At 42.0% G+C, this 20,642-nt stretch overlaps 1 protein-coding gene across 1 annotated transcript in view; it reads left to right on the top strand.

The window, feature by feature from the left end:
• urod (uroporphyrinogen decarboxylase) overlaps positions 1-20,642 on the top strand; it is a 51,585-nt gene that overhangs the window by 7,357 nt on the left and 23,586 nt on the right. The window contains exons 4-7 of the mRNA XM_048539118.2: positions 670-732; positions 1,572-1,769; positions 2,318-2,479; positions 6,565-6,702. Of these exons, the coding sequence (XP_048395075.1) occupies positions 670-732; positions 1,572-1,769; positions 2,318-2,479; positions 6,565-6,702 (561 nt within the window). The remainder of the gene's footprint in view (positions 1-669; positions 733-1,571; positions 1,770-2,317; positions 2,480-6,564; positions 6,703-20,642) is intronic.

Below are 20,642 nucleotides of genomic sequence, written 5' to 3'. Positions count from 1 at the left end.
TGTGTAAAAGGAGAAGGTGACCGCACTTCCTACATTCTAAGAATACCCTTTTGGTAGTCCCTTTCCTGGCTGTAAGGTGTTTGGGATGTCTCGGTTGCACACTCTTATTTTAAACTTAGATCACCTTTTTGCTCAAATGAGGTGTTGCTGCTCATGCATAGGGTGGGGAAAGAGGAGGATACTGAATAACTATGCCACTCATCTCTTTTCGTTTCTTAGGTTTACGTTAGTTTATCATCAGATTTGGTAGGAACAGATAAAATTAACGAGTTATTGTTTACACATAGTCTTTTCGTAGTACAAACTTGAGTACTGCTGAAGAAGACATCATTTTATTGAAGCCTTTTTGTCTTGTTCATCAAGTCAATTTTCTGGAATAACAATTCAAGGGAAAACCAACATGTGTACTGCACAAGACCAGAGTGCCAGCTAATTGGCAAACAGACTCTGGTCGAGCGGATCTCGTGGAAAATGCATGTTAATACAGTTTCACAGTGAACAGTTTGTTTGTAATTTGCCCATATCAATCACAGAAACAGACTGGTAGGTTACTTATCTTGCTGTGAATGCAAAATCTCAATCTGCTAAGTTCTGTGACCATTTCTGAATTTTAGGTTGTGCACACCATTAAACTATCTAACAAAAATCTCTTGCTGTTTACTATTTCAGCCTCTCAGAAGGTTCCCGCTGGATGCTGCTATCATTTTCTCTGACATTTTAGTGATACCTCAGGTAGGACACATAGATACATACTCCTGTATAGAACTGAGTTTTTTTTAATTGTTGAAAATAATCATGAAGCAATAAGATTTTTAGATTGAGCTAGATTTTTCTTGTCTTCCTTATTTTTGATTGAGTGCGGTGTAAATAATCTGATTCTACCTCAGTTTAGACCTACCCCTTAATTGAAGCATGGCAGTTTCCACTCGGGCGATAATCTGAATTGCATCATACAATCCCGCGTATGCACCATTTATCTCCCAGATATCTGTACTCAGTACATTGACCCAAAAGCAACTTGATAAATTTGATGAGATTTTATTTCTGTTAATTGTATTTTGCTACCCATGTTGCTGGGGTTCAGTCAAGGATTAAAAAGCCATTTTAACTATGCCAGAGAGTATGCTTTAACAATGCTACCATTTGCTGATGTCAGATGCTTCTCAGGATGCTACAGAGCAGCCATATTGTCTGTCTTTAGCAACTACTTAAGCACGACAACTGAGTGATTTGGTAGGGCCCCTTCTTCTGGGCCAAGAGGCCTGGCTTCACATTTTGCTTGCTTCAGGTACGTAAAATAATCACTCTGAACAGGTTAATGAGAAAACATCTGAACTTGAGTTCAGGTACATTGAAGAGAGTGAACTATTATTGACTTCTTTTGTCATTAGATGAGATTTGAATAATAGCTGAGCTACTGGAGAAAAAAGAGGTTTGGCTGCTGAGCACTTTAGTGTTGCAAAGCTAAAATGTGACTACATCTGTTCATGATAATAAATGTAGGTAAAGCTTTTATTTTTCAAATGTGGTATTTTTCAAATAATGAAACACTTGGAAAATATCTTTTTAAGGCATTGGGGATGGAGGTTACCATGGTTCCAGGAAAAGGACCAATGTTTCCAAACCCATTGATGGAGCCTGGGGATCTTATCAAGTTGCAGGAGAATGTAGATGTGTCACAGGAGCTGGCATACGTGTTCCAAGCTATAAAATTAACCCGCAATGAACTGAAGGGAAAGGTCCCTCTTATCGGCTTCTCTGGAGCCCCGGTATGTTGGGAAAAGTTTCTGATACTAATGATATTTTAATTATACCAAGCTTGCATAGTGAAGAATACAACCGTGCAGTTAAACCAACTAAAATAGATTTGATGTTTCTGTTGGTGTACATGTAGAATTTGCAAACTTTTTTTTGTAAACAGTAGTCCAATTGGAAACTTATTAGAACTACATAGCAGTTCAATTGTGAATTATAAGTTCCTTATTGTTTTATGAAATATCATCTCTGCTCCCTGTTTTGCTGTGGATTCAATCAAGTACAATTGAAATATTAACCAGTGCCATTTGATTTGATCTTAAAGCTGATTTTTCTGAGTTGCTGTCCAATTGCCTATTGCTAGATCGTTTAATGAAAATTTCGAATGGAATACATGACACCTACACTTTCTCAGTCCTGCCCTTGTTGTTGTGGGAAGGCTACTGTTAGCATGTGTAGCTCTGCAATCATTTCTAACTGCATGTAAGCCCTTGGCCTTTTCCTAATTGTTCCTTTCAGTAATGACGATAATCATTTAATGTTTGTTTTTTCTTCTTTTTAGTGGACGTTGATGACTTACATGATTGAAGGAGGTGGCTCAAATACAATGGCTAAAGCAAAACGTTGGCTGTACCAGTTTCCAGAGGCCAGTCATAAGCTGCTGAAAATTCTAACTAATGTGATAGTTGACTATCTCGTGGGGCAAGTTACAGCAGGTGCTCAGGTAAGACGCAGTCATAGCATTTCCACAAAATCTGTAATGTTCAGTTGCTTTTTCTCCTGTAATTCTCCCGTTCCCCATCAGCAACGGCGTGAAGTAGGGCTGCGTCTTGGCACCAACACTCTTCGCCGTCTTCTTCAACGTGATGCTGCAGGAAGTGAAGGAGGGCATCACGAACAGCATCTACATTCGCTTCCGCCCGAATGGCAATATCTTCAATCTGCGTCGCTTCCTCGCTCGCACGAAGACAACACGGGAGCCCATCGTGGAGCTGCTGTATGCAGACGACTGCGCCCTACTCACACACACAGAAGATGTGCTACAGACTGCAGTGACGCGCTTCTCCGAAGCTGCAAAGGCTTTTGGGCTAACAATCAGTCTGAAGAAGACGGAGATCCTGTACCAGAAGCCACCATGCAGCGCATACAACCCATCTCGAATCTCAATCGACGGCCACCCCCTCAACACGGTCGAACTCTTCACGTACCTGGAAAGCATAATCTCCAACTATGCTATAGTCACAGGAGACATCGACAATCGCCTTGCGAAAGCAAGTAGCGCCTTCGGGCGACTGTGGAAGTGTGTATGGGGAAACCACTCGATAAGCACGTCGACGAAAATCCAGGTTTACAAGGCTGCAGCCATCACCACATTGCTCTACGGCTCCGAGGCCTGGGTTCTGTATCGGAAACAGATGCGGCTGCTGGAACAACTCCACCAACGTTGCCTGCGCTCTATATTGGGCATCACCTGGCAGTGCTGGAAAAGGCCCAGCTCCCCAGCATCGAAGCGACCCTTCTCCTGAAGCATCTTCGATGGTTGGGTCATGTATTGCGGATGGACAACACCAGAATACCCCAAGACAGCGTTCTTCGGGGAACTCTGCGACGGCAAAAGAAACCGCGGTGCCCTGCGCAAGCGCTACAAGGACCAACTGAGGCAACAGCTGCCTCAGGCCGGCATCGCCTCAACGGAATGGCAAAAGCTGGCCTCTGACAGAGTCGTATGGCGGAAGAAAACTACGACGGCAACGGAGCAGTTCGAATGTTCGAGGAGAGCAGCTGCAGAGGACAGACGGAAACGTAGGAAGGAGCCCTCACCTCAAGCCCCGCTGTCCGGAGCATTCCCCTGCCCGCACTGCCCCAGGATCTGCAGGTCCAGGATAGGACTCTACAGCCACCAACAGTTGTGCAAACGAAATCGCTGACGAATCTCTTCCCAACTGATCTTTGTGAGCGAAGAATCTGCCTGATCTCCTGTGAAGATCCTTCTCTCATTCTGTATGTAGACACTTCTGGGGCATCTGTTGTTTTTGTTCAGAAATTTATTTTAAATATGTACAGATTCCTTTGACTTGTTTTAAAAAAAACTAATTTTAGCTTCAATTGGGCAAGACCAGCAATACCACAAAACTACCACTGGATGGCAGAATTTCACACACCCATGGCAGGTCCTTGGATCTTCTAGCAGTTAAGCGATAGCAGCACTGCTCCACCTTTGGGAGGTTGTGGACAGCTTGATCCCTGATCAGTCGACGACTTAAGAGCCTTATTGTTTCCTCCTGGGAAGAAGTTGATGTTGAAGTCCTAACTATTGCCATGTATTACTCGTGCTTAATCTTAAAAATTAAAATTGTTGCAAATGGTATGCAATACAACTTAATTATACACCTTTGCAACTGTAGTACCCATAATCTAAATGTCTGTAGAACTGGGGGTGTTTGATCGCGGCATTGCTGTGCTGGTTTTGATTTATTATTCTCTGAAGTGGAGCTTATGCATCAAAAGATTAAGACAAAAATACTGCAGTCATTAAGTTCACTTAAAGGAACAATCATTGTTCATTGAATCGCTAATATTGTTCACAGCAACCTTTGGAGAATTCTGGGAATATATTATTAGTGTGTTCATCATTACATAGTGTCTGATGCATGACCATGTATGATATGGTGAATACGGCATACGTGAAACAAATGTAAAGCAAAAAAATTATGCAGAGTTGCAAGTGGCCAGCCAGCTGGTGTTGAACTTTACTATTTAGCCATTTGGGGGTCTGAATTGATGTGACACCAATTTTTCTTTGACTGCATTGCCACAGTGCCATGAGTCTGTGTAGGCCGGTGAATTGACGTGTGTCTCTTGACTTACCTTTGGTTATATGGGGATATTGTCAGTCTGAGTCCGCTTCTGTCAATCACTCAGAATTGATCCAAGACAATATCTCCTTTTCCTTTGTTAGTGAGTTGCTTGCATATTCTTGGCTGAACTATTTTTGAAGAATTTTGTAAGGAATTGATTTTGTGAGCTGACCTGTCAGACTGCATTTTAAGAGTGTAAGTAGGAGGAGCAGGAGTCTGCCATTGAGGAGCTCCATGGGCCTGCTGTGTCATTCCATAAGGTCATGGCTGATCAGACTTTCACCTCGGCTCCACTTTGCCTGTTCGCCATAACCTTTCATCCCCTCAAGTTCAAAAAATTGTGTTTAGGGACAGCTGCAGCTTTAGAAACCAGGAAGCCCAAACATTTCGATAGGTTTGATCCATGGGAAAGGTTGAAAGCTCCACAGCCATATCTGATAGCAGCTAAAATTACAACTTCAAAGCTATTAGATTAGGAGGAGGAAAAGCAATTAACCATGAAGCATGTTTTTAATTCACTTTGAGTGTGTTTTGCATGTGCTGCACATAGATGAACATTAGATAAGACCAAAATTAAACTTGAATATCCATTTTTGGCTTCTGGTCAGCAAAATCTTTATTTTCAAATTCTCTTGTTTGTTGTTGATTCTCTCTATGGTCTTTCCTCTCCCTATCTCTAATCTCCTCTGGCCCCGCACAATCATCGTCAAGATTTGTCATTTTGCCTCTTCTTGTGCACTCTAACTTATTATTGTTCCACCATTGGTGGTTCTATCTTCAGTTGACTAGATCTCATGTTCAGTTTCCTTCTCTGTACCTCTCCACTTCTCCACCTCACTTTCCTCCTCCTTATTTCTTATAGTGTCATAAAGCCATACAGCATGGAAACAGACCCTTCGGTCCAACCTGTCCATGCTGAATGTAATGCCAAACTAAACTAGTCCCACCTTTCTGCTCCTGTCCCATATCCCTCCAAACCTATCCACCACTTCCTCAGGAAATTCATTCCACACACAAACCACCCCGTGTAAAAAAAAAATTGTCTCGAGTCTTTTTTAGATCTCTCTCTCACCTTAAAATGTGCCCCCTAGTCTTGAAATCCCCCATCCTAAGAAAAAGACAACTACCATTAACTCTATCTACATCTGTCATTTTATAAATTTCTATCAGGTCACCTCTCAATCTCCACCGCTCCAGTGGAAAAAAGTCCCAGTCTATCTGGCCTTTGTTTATAACTCAAATCTTCCATACCTGGCAACATCCTGGTAAATCTCTTCTGAACCCTCTCCAGCTTGATAATATCCTCTTTTGGACACAGTTTTCATCATCTTGTGAAATCCTCCTGATGTGATTTCATGTCATTACCTTGTTTTATAACACTGCATGAAAGGCCTTTGGGATGCATTACTATTGTAAGGTGGCCATGTAAATTTATGTTGCATGCTACAGGTAAACATCCTATCAATGCATAACATCTAGCCTTCTGCATGAAGGATGAACATGTACTTCCTAGTGTTAGTATAATAATAGTTGAGTGAGTGGCTATGATTGAATGTGGTGCCTTTAAGTGAGGGAGATAGTTAGTCGGGTTGGCTGTCTACTGCTTGCTGATGTCTGGTGATGATTGCTGCCTAGGGTGTATGTGTACCATGATCAGGCCATCGGTACACTGCCTCCAACAATACCCTGCTGGCATTCACTGCCTTTACCATCGAGGTGTGGCACAACCTTGATATTCAAATGTTGTTCAGTGAAACAGGAATGAAAACTCTGGGTGATATAGAAAATGAGATATGGATATACATTTATTGGTGGTTGGGAGATCGTAAATTGCACAATAATTCTTAATCCCTTGAGTTACCACACCTATCCAGAATTGCTTCCTGAGTGTCTCCTATAGAAAAATTAATTTTGTCCTCTTGAAATTGCTCATCATTCTCTCTTTTTATAGGCACTGCAAGTGTTTGAATCTCATGCTGGGCATTTAGGAAATGAGCAGTTCACAGAGTTTTCGCTGCTTTACCTCCGAGAGATTGCTCACCAAGTGAAGGAACAACTGAAAGTTTTGGGCCTGGATCAAGTGCCAATGGTAAGATTCTCATCCTCTGGTACCATCTGTAGGAGACATTCAGTGAGATGACTTCCTTTGCCTCAGCAACTTCTGTTTTCTTTTCCTACCAGACTAGTCATTAAAGAATCTATTGACCTTTCAATTCATTGCATTTCTTGGTGCATTAAATTTTCTTTAATCCTTAAATCCTTAAATTTTCTATCTTTAAACATGTATCTTTGGTAGACTTAATCATTGAAATATTTTTGACAATGTGATTTCAAAGAATGATCCATAACCAGCATTACTCAATCATGTTCATTCCATTGTCTCTGTTCTTCCTGGGGACGGCCTAAAACATCATTCTAGTCCAGTGGGCTGATAAAAGCTTGCTCTTATTTAATTTCAGCACAGTGTGGAGCTGGAGGAACACGTCAGGCCAGACAGCATCAGAGGAGCAGGAAAGTCAACATTTTGGGTCAGGACCTTCTTCAGGCATAGAGGAGGGCTAAGGGAGCTTAGAAATAAATACAGAGAGGAGAGGTGGGTCTGGGGAAGATCGGTGAGATGGTGATAGGTGAGTGCAGGGAGGGAGTGGTGGGGATTGGTCAGTGAGTTGGGAGGGGAGGGTAGGTGGGAGAGAAGATGAACAGGTTGTGTCGGGTCAAGGAGGTGGGGATGAGAGGGATGGTTAGAGGTGGTTGGGGTGGGTGGGGAGATTTTAAAACTAGTGAATTCCATGTTAAGGCCTTCAGGCTGTAGGCTTCCGAGGTAGAATATGAGGTGGTGTTGCTCCAGTTTGCGTGTGGTATCATTGTGATGCCTGACGAAGCCCCGGATGGATCCAGGGAGTCGGCGAGTTAAATTGGTTGGCGACCGGAAGGTGGTGTTTATTGGCTATTTAGCGCAGATGCTCTACAAAATGGTCTCCGAGTCTATGCTTGGCCTCACAGAGGTAGAGGAGGCCACAGCAGGATACAGCAGACCAAATTGACAGATGTCCAGCTCCATGTTGTCTCTGACTCCAGCATCTGCAGCTCTTGCTATCTCTTATTTAATTTCAGCCTAGTTTGGTATCCAGTCTTTAGAATAGATTGAGGGTCGCATTGTGTAGGTTGTGCTGACATGTAGAATTTGGTCATCTGTCGTACTTTCATGCTGAATAATTGATCTTAAGTTGTTCTTAATTTGTCCTCCATCTTTTTCTATCTCAAAGGGAATGACATAGAGGCTCGCCGTGTTTCTATTGAAATACTCCAGTAAATCGCCCATATCTCTCACGTTTTAACCTACACTGTCAAGTTTCACAAAACGAGTGTGCACTTTTTGGCTGAGCTGCTTCTCTTGACAGTAAGTTACAGTTTGGGGCTTCACTAGTCTTAAACATTTACTCATGCGCTTGCAGATTGACTATTGAAGCCTTTCAGGTGAAAATGAAACAAGGGCCTCAAAGGGTGTAATCAGATAAAGTTCTATTTGTGATGAATAGAGCACACCTACTTGAGGATAGGGAACTGAATGTGTTTGCAGTATCTTTCATTCTTTCTGCTTCGTCTGAAATAGCCACAGAGCAGAAACCAAAACTTTAAATCACTGAAGTAAAAGTTCCCTATTAAAATGAGCAGTCAGTTCTGAATGCTCAAGTCTGTCCCTATCGCTTTTTGCCTAGACAGCTGCTTTTCATTTCATTTAAATTTATAATACACTATTAGTTACTCCCAGGAGACCACGTAGAGTAATCTATCTTCTTGATTTGAAATTCCTCAGCAATTGGCTTTTTTTTTTCCCCCCTTTTCTCCTCACGTCTTTACATATACATAAAGTGACCCCTGCACCCTTTAAAACAGTTTGGAGCTCCTCATTTAAATGCGAACGCTGATACAAAACCCAATAAAAATATCAAAATCTCATCTGCACAGATGGGCTGTCACAGAAAAACCAGCTGACGCAACACTTCACACAACTTAAAAATAGAAGTTTTTTTTTGAAATGAGTGGAGGGAATAAGCTCTCCCGCGTAATAGAAAATGGGATTGAATTCGTAACTTATATTAAACTTGTATTTGAAAAACTTAATGAACAGGTCTCCAGAGATGTAAGTTCTCAGGATTGACGTGCTGCAACAGCATTGAGCAAAGTCTAGCAGAGGTAGCAGGATTTTGTGATGGCAGAGAATTTTTTTAAACTTGCATCATGAAGGCTTGAAACACTTTTTTTTATAAAGTGTCATATCAGCATTATCTTTCTTGTGTTTCCATTTTCTTTAATACAATACTTAAAGTGGGTTTAATTGTAAAAAAAAAGGCTGAAAAATTTAGTGTACTTTGTTCTGCTCTTCTGAGTTTTGATATCCTAGTCACAAAGGGTTTCTCAAAAAAATGTACTCAGGACAACTTCTTGCTGAATTCAACTAGAAAACATTAGGATAGGCACTCAGAACCAACTCAGGAAATCGATCAAACAATAACTAAACTCCAGAAGGCTGCAAGCTGCTTGTCCGAAATCTTACCTGCCTTCCTTTTGCAATGATGTAGTTTTACAAAAGATTCTCCTCACTAACATTTGAATTTTGTTTCGAAAAGCAAAAGGCCTGTGGATATTGTAAATCCGAAACACACAAACAGAAGTCGCTGGAAAAGCTCAGCAGGTCCAGCAGCATCTGTGAAGAAAAAGTCAGAGTTGATGTTTCGGCGTTGCTGACCCTTCCTCAGAACCGGGTTCTAAGGAAGGGCCACTGGACCCGAAACGTTAACTCTGATTTTTTTTTTAACTTCACAGATGCTGCCGCACCTGTTGAACTTTTTCCAGCAATTTCTATTTTTTGGTCCTGAATTTCGTTTCATCCTCCTTTTTATCTCCAATTCTGCATCTTCGCTTCAAGTGAGTGGTTCCGATTTCTATCCAACTTCAACTCAACTAGTTGTAATAATGATGTGTTGGTCCCAGTTATCATGGGGTAATGCCCAGCTGTTGTTAGGACAGGATAAGTCAGATTTCCAATGAAAACCCGAACAGGTACATAGAACATAGAACAATACAGTGCAGTACAGGTCCTTCGGCCCTCAATGTTGCGCCAAATTGAAGCCCATCTAACCTACGCTATTCCATTATCATCATTATGTTTATCCAATGACCATTTAAATGCCCTTAAACTTAGCGAGTCTACTACTGTAGTTTCATTATCAAACTGATCTTTTACTAAAGTGGATGGATGCAATGTTGCAGTCTTTATTTTAACAATAAAACAGAACAAAAGTTCATTAACAATAAAAAAGAAATAGAAAAAGCACTCTCTTCCCTTACAACACAGATTCAAAGATTTCTAAACACACAGTAGAAATAACCCAGGCACTTTTTGCAGATTGAACAGAAACAATTTTACATCAGAATCAGTACACTCTGGTGCAGCTTACAAATATTGTTTCAATTCTAAGAACATCTAGTACTGAACCTCTAGTAAGACCCTTTCCAGCTCATTTCCAGGGGTGGGGAGAGAAACACTTCCCTTCTAATACTTCAGGCTTTACCTAATTAAAATTTCAACTCATCAACAGAAAGCATATAACTTCCTCCTTTATTATTGGAATGGAAAGTATTATAGAATGCTCAGACTTCACAAGAGATCTTCAACATGGTTTCAGAAAGCAGAGGTCATCCTTGACAAAGATTATCTAGTTTTTGAAGTTACCAGAACAGGAGATATTGAAAACGTTTGGAAATTCAAGTAAATGATGTGCTGCCACAACAGGGACATGTGCTAAAATTAAATTTCATTGTACCAATTGCACCAATATATTTGAAATGGATCATAAATTGGCTTAGGAATAAAGACAAAGAAAGCTTTCAAATTTGCCTCCCACCCAGTGGAATTTGGTCACTATTGGGTTGCAACAGGATTCGGTACTGAGTACTGCATCTGGAATTGAAAACTACAGTTGATGACAATGACAATGATTGTGAAACTATCATTCGTTGTAAATACTGATTTAATTTACTGATGATTTTTTTGGGGAAGGAAACCTGACATCCTTATCCATCTGCCCATGAGCAACCCCAGACTGTCATTAAAGTGATCAAATTGTAAACTAAAAAGCTTGCTAGGTCACTTCAGAAAGCAGTTTGAGGGCTGTTTGAGATTGTCAGCGCCACCCACATCTGGTTCTGTTGAAAGGTCACCGGACCCGAAACTTTAATTCTGATCTTTTTCCTCACAGATGCTGTCTGATTGGTTGAGCTTTTTCAGCAATTTCTGTCTTTGTAGACTAGAGAACTACTCAGCTTGGAGGAGAACATTCCAGATTCTGACTTTCATTTTCAGTCTGGGCTTGGAAGTCATTCCAGAGAGAAGCTTGAATCACCTGCTCAAGTGCTGACAAGTCTTTGATAAAGCAACATGTGATAAGCAGCATTCTGAAGAAAGTTTAATGGAATAAAATTACCTTAGAATAAGAAGTTATTATTAATCTCAGACCACTGACAAGGACAGAACTAGCACAACTAATGGTAGAGCCCTATGTGGAGATGTAGAACAGAGAGACCTAGGGGTTTAGGTACATACTTTGTTGCAATTTGTGTCACAGGTAGACAGGACTGTTCATAAGGTATTTAGCATGCTTGCCTTTATTACTGGGACCTTTGCATATTGGAGTTGGGACATCATGTTGAGGTTGTACAGTATGTTGGTGAGGCCGCTTCTGGAATATTCTGTGCAGTTCTGGTTGCAGAACTTCTTATAGGAAGGGTATTCTTAAATTGAAAGATTGAAGAAAGATTTTGCAGGATGTTGCCAGGAATGGAAGGTTTGAATTATAAAAGTAGGCTGGGATTTTTTTTTCCACTGCAGCACAGGCGATTGTGGGGTGACCTTTGAGGTTTATATATTCATGAGAGGCAGAGATCAAGGCTGAGGCAATGGTCTAGTGGTATTATCACTGGACTGTTAATCCAGAATCCCAGATATGGGTTCTGGGGACCCACATTCAAATCCCAACACAACAGATAATGGAATTTGAATTCAATGAACACATCTGGAATGAAGAGTCTAATGATGACCATCAATCCATTGCCAATTGTTGGAGAAACCCATCTGGTTCACTAACCTCCTTTTCGGGAAGAAAACTGTCATCCTTACCTGGTCTGTCCTACGTGCATCTCCAGACCCATAGCGATGTGAATGATTCTTAATGGCCCTCTGGGCCATTAGGGATGGACAACTAATGCTGGTCTCACCAGTGATGCTCACGTCCTGTGAATGAATTTAAAATAAAAGAATGGCAAAAGTCTTTTCCCTAGCATTTGGGAGTTCTAAACTAGGGGCCATATTTTCAAGGGAAGAGTAGAAATTTTTAAAAAGAACATGAGGGCAACTTTTTTCAAAAAAAAGAGTGGTGGATGCAGTTACTGTTTTAACATTTAAAAAATTTTTGTGTAAGTATCATGAATGGGAAATGTTTGGAGGGATATGGGCCAAACACAAACAAGTGGGACTAGTTTAGTTTGGGAACATGGTCAGTACGGACTAATTGAACGGGAGGTCTGTTTCCATGCTGCATGACTAGAGTGTTGTGATGCAGACAGTGGAAAGGCTGAAGTTTTTGAAATTCTTATGGAGAAAAGGAATTGAAACCACGTCACAAGGAGTATAACACTGAAGAAAACGAAGTCAGGAGTACATTGTTTAATGTATATTTTTGAGGTTACGATATTTATTGTTCCTGAGATGACCACTGCAATAAATTATGACTGATCTGCATCACTGCTCCATTTTCCTGAGCGTTAGTTTGATTCACATCTTTGTAATTAAAAAGCTGCTGATCTCCATTTTGAAAATTGCAGATGACCTAGGATCCACAGCCTTTTAGGGGAGAGAATTTGTTATTTCATGACAATTTTTTTGTTGACAGAAGTGTTCCTTGATTATACTGCTGAATAGCCTAGCTCGAAATTTAGTGTTGTGATCCTCTGTTCTGGATTCTCCCTCTGGAGGAAAATAGCTTCCCTACATCTACTCTTTCAAGTCTGTTTACTCTAAACTAGGGTTCTGCACAAATGAGTTCATTTGAATTAGTTCCTGTTTTGGTAAAATGGTTATGAAGTGAGTTTGGAGAAGTTTTTGCTGAGCTTTAGTGCATTTCTAAGAGTTTCATATTTTACAAGCAACAAATGGCAGCCTATGTAATAAGGTGACATGAGGAAAGACTTTCTGAATTTAATGTAACAGTTCAATAGTGGCCTTCAGAATGGCAATTGGATAAATACATAAAGGGGAAGAACTTTCTGGGAAAAAGCTCGATTGCTATATGGTCGAGTCAGCATAGACTCAATAGCTGAATGGCTGCTTGTGCTCTATTACTCTATGAACAGTTTTCTGATCGATGATTAGACATTAAGAAAGTACTAGGATTTACAACATTAAACGGAACTTTATATCTGTATTTGGCGAATCTTGTATTTGTCATCTGAGAGAACCTTGATCACCATACAGGCCCACATTTGACTTTAAATTATGGAATTTTTGTTTTGGCTCATTAATAACTTATTTTATATACTTTATCAAGCTGTAATCTTGACCTTTTAAGTGTCTAAGAGAACTACTTTGCACAGCAGGTCCTGCCTTGTGAGATGTAGCTTTAAATACAGCAGGCATCTCCAGAGAAGGAAAGTCAGCCCAAAGAGGAGATCACGTAACTTGCTAGAAAGTAACTGAATAAGCTTCTGAGGTAACTGAAACAGACAAAAATAATTGCCAAATATTAGTAAGAAAATTTACTGCTGAGAACCAAGATTTATTGAAATACAATTGAGGGTGAAGGATGGTTCTAAATACCTGGGCTTCCCTCTTGCAGTTAGATACCTTTTTAATTTAATTAGAATAGACTTCTGTTTACTCTCTCAGCCATTCAGTAATCTCTATTAGCATACATTCAGTGGTGAAACTTTGGGATCAACTGAAAGTTATTTAAGCTTTCAAACCGCCACTAATGAAATTTTAAATCATTTTGGTTGAACATTGCCGATATCTGCCTTGATAACATCTACAGGCACGAACAGATTATGGGGAAATTTGGGGCAAAAACATGTGAAATGGAGGCAAAAGACTCTTGTGGTGCAGTGGTAGTGTGCTAACCTCTGGGGCAGAAGGTCTGAATTCAAGCCTCACCTACCCCAGACACATTACAGCATGTCTGAACAAACTGAGTATTTAAAAAAAAATTAAAAGTTCAGGTGGAACATCGAGACAAAGAACATTGCTCTTGTAGTTTGCAAAATCATTTGAACCTGCTTAATTTAGATTGCAGTTTTGCATTATTTCAACTATTTATTCTGTATTTAGTTCATTTCAATACTATGAAGAAAATTGAGGAGTTATAAAATTTACTCTGCTTTCTTGTTACAATTCCATGTGAAATTTGCATAAAGTTGTGATAGAAAGGACACAAACTTTGATACTTATTGGGCTGCTTTGTGTTTTGTTCTTTTTCCATTTCTGAGATATCCAGCTTTTTCTGCTGGGGCGTGGGATGGGGGTTATATGTTATCATGGATGTGGGTGAGGGGTATGAGTTGGCAAAGAGATAAATTGGGGCGTGGGACATAGTCAACGTTAGATGTTTCTAATGCAACTGGAAAAAAAATCCATGAGAATGGAAGCGAGCCTTCTAATGAGCTCAGCTGGGCATCTGCTTGGCCTGTGGCTGCCTACGTTATATTCTAGAGTTGGCAAGCCGAATGTGATCCCATCACTGACTCCCCACAGTGACAATGGATTGTGTTTGCCAAATTGGGAAATTTCCTGACTCAAGCCACCTAACCCATAACACACATCTGGCCTTTAAAGTTTCTATCCCCCCTCCCCCCTTCACGCACTTATTCCTACTCACTTCCTCGGTTGTAAGAATGTATATAGAATATTTGCATGTTGATATATTTTATCTTGATTACTAGTTTACCTTGCATTCCCCAATTGGTCATAGCCCTTCTGTAATTCCTTAGCTATTAATGTTATAAAAACTCATACTTTGTCTCTTATGTCGTTTTCTAGCCTTTCTTTACATTTTCTTTCTAATCTCACTTTTCACTTTCCAACTATATTTTCTGTGGGTTGGCTTTCACACGTACAGTTAAAATGTGGTGTTGAATTAGTTTCTTGGCATCTGGTCTGCATGGTGAAATTTGAATTTTCTCGTTCTCATGTGATCTGACACTTTTTATCTCATTAATTATGCAACTGAGATGTCACACTCTTTTTTGGGTGGACTTTCATACCAGGCGAGGTGAAAGTGCCTACCACTAGCCATACCTCCTGCTGACCTGCCTCTGGCACCCCATATTTAAGGACTAACTGCTCACCACTTCAGATGCTGCAAGCCAGGAACTACCTCTCAAACTTCATTGCTGAAAGTAGTGCATAGGAAAAGTGATCTAGTTCCTATTTCCAGGGCAGAGATTTGAAGGTGGTGGAGAAGGGCAGTCCTATTTAATGATTGTCAAAGGAGGCCGTGCCAACTGATACAGCCAGCCTCAGTGGAAATTATAGCTTGGGGCAGTGTTGTGTCATGAGTGAAAAGGGACTCCAAACAATGCTGTAGGAAGTTTAGTGAACCTTACACTCTGCAAAGGTAAGTGCCACTATCTTCTCTCTGCTACCTGTCACTCAAGGGTCAACACACACATACTCTACCATTGTGTACCTCTCTCACTATGACTGGTGGAATGCATCACTCATATTGCGTGAATATTGTCCAATTACAGAATGCAGGAATTGTCTCCGCACCCACCCACCCCCAACCCCCCAAACCACTAAACTTTTCTGCCATCCGTGCTTCTTACTCACTCAATGGGAGCACACCACCCACTCTCTCCAACCAATATGAATGACCCTGATCTGCTCTTGCATCTACAACAAAAACAAGAAAAACAAAGTTGCTGGAAAAGCACAGCAAGTCTGGCGGCATCTGTGAAGTAAAGATCAGAGTTAATGTTTTGGGTCCAGTTACCCTTCCTCCATGTCTTGCATCTACTTCAGTAATACTGAATCCCTCCCTTTATGTCATTGCAGGAAAAACTAGCCTGTCGTCCAGACTGATGTCTCAGCCACACTAGTCTGTCCTACTAGTGGTCCCTGGATTACTGGGATTGGCTTGTAGGACTGATCACAGCCAACTCCAGGAATGAAATAGAAAGTATACCTTAACTGACTGCATTCCTCTTCAGTCCTCTAAGGATTCTTGGCCTCGTAGCCTTTTACTTGAAGCACAAACAGTATGTTTGCACATTCCACTGGCACAAGTTGCTTGCCTCCTCTTTCATGCCAAGTTGACAGCCTGTAACTGAGCGCTGAAGACATTTTTCACTGAAAAGGCAGTGTTATCCAGCCAGAGATAGCCAGAACAGTAAGTGCTGAAGTGAGTGAGTCCTAAGAAAGCAAGTTAGGAGCCATTGTGTGTATTCATGTTAGCTCAAGGCATCCTGCACAGATGCACGAGAGATATAGCAGTCTCAGCAGGCAAAGTGACGAGGCAGAAGCATTCAAGTAATGGGTGTTTCTCGGTTCCGCAGTAGATTGCCTTGGTTCTGGAGCAGGTAAGACAATGTGAATCTGGCTGTTTTGCTATGAGGAACAGTACGGATGAAGTCTCAAGGAGGCTGGTGAACGTGGACTAGGCGGGGATGTTCAGAAGAAGTAGAGGCATGATGGTTGGGCCAAACATTCAATGAGCTGCAGCCACTAGGTACTCGTTCTATTTTAACTGTCAGGATTACAGCACTGACTATTTTTTTTGGGTAGAGAAGAAGAGAATTGGAAGTGGAATGTAGATAGAGAAGCTTTAATAAGATGCAAATACAAGGAAATAAGGTGGTTGCTATTCAATGACAAGATTGTGAAGTGACCATTTAAGGTTAGAGGGGAAGTCAGGGTAAACTTTTCCTCAACATTAAGAACCTGTTTTTCTTTTCATTCTTTCCCTATTTTGTCACCATTGTAGCTATTTCTTTCCTGGTATGGCAGGAGTAAGATTCTGCCTGCATTTTGTTTGTTATCATCCTTGGTTTTCAAACCCAGTGTTTTCTGATCTGCCACTGTAACTTCAGTGGAAATGTGTTGGAAGCCTTGTTAATGCACATTAACAATGTTTTTGTGACAGTGCGAACAAAGTTAATGTGGCTTTCCAGGAGAGTTCCTGAGAATAATAATCTACATATTTAGTTGAAATGCATTCTAAAAACTGTTAACTATTTATTTATTTTAGAAATAATAGTTTATTTTTGTTCCAATCAAGAAATGACCAAAGCACATGATGGTGGTGTCTAAATATTCTTGTACATTCCCTACCCTGTCTCTTCACTGGTAACTTGTAACTCACCCAGAATTGTAAAGGTTTCCTTTCCTATTCCTTAAATCTCTAAGTCTTTTTTGTTCAGCTTCCTGGAACATGTTTATGTTCTATTATGTGATAAAATACTGGTGCAGAGTGGTGAGTCAAAAGTATTCAAAAATGGATGGTTAAAAGAAAATGAAATGTGAGGCTGGATGAACACAGCAGGCCCAGCAGCATCTCAGGAGCACAAAAGCTGACGTTTCGGGCCTAGACCCTTCATCAGAGAGGGGGATGGGGTGAGGGTTCTGGGATAAATAGGGAGGGGGGGGAGGCGGACCAAAGATGGAGAGAAAAGAAGATAGGTGGAGAGGAGAGTATAGGTAGGGAGGGGATAGGTCAGTCCAGGGAAGATGGACAGGTCAAGGAGGTGGGATGAGGTTAGTAGGTAGGAGATGGAGGTGCGGCTTGGGGTGGGAGGAAGGGATGGGTGAGAGGAAGAACAAGTTAGGGAGGCAGAGACAGGTTGGACTGGTTTTGGGATGCAGTAGGGGGAGGGGAAGAGCTGGGCTGGTTGTGTGGTGCAGTGGGGGGAGGGGACGAACTGCGCTGGTTTAGGGATGCGATGGGGGAAGGGGAGATTTTGAAGCTGGTGAAGTCCACATTGATACCATTGGGCTGCAGGGTTCCCAAGCGGAATATGAGTTGCTGTTCCTGCAACCTTCGGGTGGCATCATTGTGGCACTGCAGGAGGCCCATGATGGACATGTCATCTAAAGAATGGGAGGAGGAGTGGAAATGGTTTGCGACTGGGAGGTGCAGTTGTTTATTGCGAACCGAGCGGAGGTGTTCTGAAAAGCGGTCCCCAAGCCTCCGCTTGGTTTCCCCAATGTAGAGGAAGCCACACCGGGTACAGTGGATGCAGTATACCACATTGGCAGATGTGCAGGTGAACCTCTGCTTAACGTGGAAAGTCAACTTGGGGCCTGGGATAGGGGTGAGGGAGGTGGTGTGGGGGCAAGTGTAGCATTTCCTGCGGTTGCAGGGGAAGGGTGCCGGGTGTGGTGGGGTTGGAGGGCAGTGTGGAGCGAACAAGGGAGTCACGGAGAGAGTGGTCTCTCCGGAAAGCAGACAGGGTTGGGGATGGAAAAATGTCTTGGGTGTTGGGGTCAGATTGTAGATGGTGGAAGTGTCCTGCAACTGCAGGACATGCTACACTTGCCCCCACACCACCTCCCTCACCCCTATCCCAGGCCCCAAGATGACTTTCCACATTAAGCAGAGGTTCACCTGCACATCTGCCAATGTGGTATACTGCATCTACTGTACCCGGTGTGGCTTCCTCTACATTGGGGAAGCCAAGCGGAGGCTTGGGGACCGCTTTGCAGAACACCTCCGCTCGGTTCGCAGTAAACAACTGCACCTCCCAGTCGCAAACCATTTCCACTCCTCCTCCCATTCTTTAGATGACATGTCCATCATGGGCCTCCTGCAGTGCCACAATGATGCCACCCGAAGGTTGCAGGAACAGCAACTCATATTCCGCTTGGGAACCCTGCAGCCCAATGGTATCAATGTGGACTTCACCAGCTTCAAAATCTCCCCTTCCCCCATCGCATCCCAAAACCAGCGCAGTTCGTCCCCTCCCCCCACTGCACCACACAACCAGCCCAGCTCTTCCCCTCCCCCTACTGCATCCCAAAACCAGTCCAACCTGTCTCTGCCTCCCTAACTTGTTCTTCCTCTCACCCATCCCTTCCTCCCACCCCAAGCCGCACCTCCATCTCCTACCTACTAACCTCATCCCACCTCCTTGACCTGTCCATCTTCCCTGGACTGACCTATCTCCTCCCTACCTCCCCACCTATACTCTCCTCTCCACCTATCTTCTTTTCTCTCCATCTTTGGTCCGCCTCCCCCCCCCTCCCTATTTATCCCAGAACCCTCACCCCATCCCCCTCTCTGATGAAGGGTCTAGGCCCGAAACGTCAGCTTTTGTGCTCCTGAGATGCTGCTGGGCCTGCTGTGTTCATCCAGCCTCACATTTCATTAACTTGGATTCTCCAGCATCTGCAGTTCCCATTATCACTGGTTAAAGGAAAAAGCTTGTTTCAAAGTTAATGTGTTTTACTTCTGCGGTTGTTGAAGCTTCTTGAAGCAAGATTCAAAGATGGTAGCAAAAAACATGCCTATACTGCCCATGAAAATCACTGATGATTAGATTGAAGTGGATTGTCTCAAATCAATCATGGTAGATACAGTTATTGAAACACAAAGGTAGGGAGTTTGTGGGGAAGGAACATATGTTGATAATTCTGAAGTTCTGAGCATGGTCACGGTCAGTAAAATTGGTGTTGATTAGTGTAGAACGTATGTGTCAGGCTTGGTCAGCAGGTCACAGCGAAGAATTTAAGAACAGAAGCAATTGGGTTTGAACTTTGCTAGGATTAATTCCTCCTTTTTATTCGATGAATACTAGGAATGTGAATTTACAAAGCGATTCTTCTGCCTGTTGGCTTAATTTCAGCCGAAAAACCATAAATTCCAAAGTAATTTGGGGTCTCTGGAGCCCTTTCTTGAAAGTTGCTGCAACTGAAAAGTAAAAGCCATCTTCTGTGTTTTAGGTTACTGTTTTAAAAAAAGAGAATGAAGGAACTGGACAGTGTTTGTCACCCTTAATCATGCTTACTGTATTTGCCTTGTTCCATTGCTATTTGTGGAATAAAAATGAACAGCGCGGTGAAATTTCTGCTTCACCTTCAGGCACGGTAGCCAATTCCAACACATTCTGTCATTTTGCAAATTTTTTTATTTAATGCATTCTCCATTCTAACCACGCTTTTTTTTTGGGAAACGTGCAAGTTTTCCCCATGTCACTTAGTCCTTTTGCTAATCACCTGAAATTGGCTTCCTCTAGTTCTCAACCCTTCTATCAATTCAAAAAAAAAATTCATAGGATATGAACTTCTGTGGCTCAGCCACCTTTTGTGGCCGTCCCTAACTGCTCTGAAAAAGCTGGTGGTGAGCTGCCACCTTGGAACTGCCACAGTTCATTTGATGTTAGTATACCCATAATTCTGCTGGAACGGCCTTTCTAGAATGTTGAGCCAGCAATATCCAAGTCATGATAATGAGTTGCTTGCGGGGTTAACTTGCAAGTGGCAGTGTTCCCATGTATCTGCTGCTCTCATTCTTCTTGATGCTGTGGTTGTGGGGACTTTGTGAATTTTTGCAGTGCACCCCGTAGATGGTACACACTGCCACGGTGTGTTGGTGACGAAGGGAGGGAATATTTGTGGATGTGGTGCTGATCAACCGGGCAGCTTTGTCCTTGAATTTTGCAGGCTTCTTTTATTGAAGATGTACTCATCCAGACTAGTGAGTATTCCATCACATTTCTGTCTTGTGCCTTGTAGGTAGTTGACAGGGGATTCAGGAGGTGAGTATTAGGCACAGTAATCCTCTGTGCAGTCCTTGTAACCACAGTGTGTGACTAGTCCTGTTCAGTTTAAGGTCACTGACCATGCCCAGGTAGTTTGGAATTTGGTAATAATATCATTGAATGTGCGTTGGTTAGATCTTTTATTGTTGGAGATGATCATTGCCTGGCTTTGTGTGGTGAGAATGTTCCTTGCTACTTGTTGGCTGTAGTTTGGATATTGCC

The sequence above is a fragment of the Stegostoma tigrinum genome, chromosome 8 (assembly GCF_030684315.1).
Source record: "Stegostoma tigrinum isolate sSteTig4 chromosome 8, sSteTig4.hap1, whole genome shotgun sequence".
NCBI lineage: Eukaryota > Metazoa > Chordata > Chondrichthyes > Orectolobiformes > Stegostomatidae > Stegostoma > Stegostoma tigrinum.
This window is presented reverse-complemented; position numbering and strand designations above follow the sequence as displayed.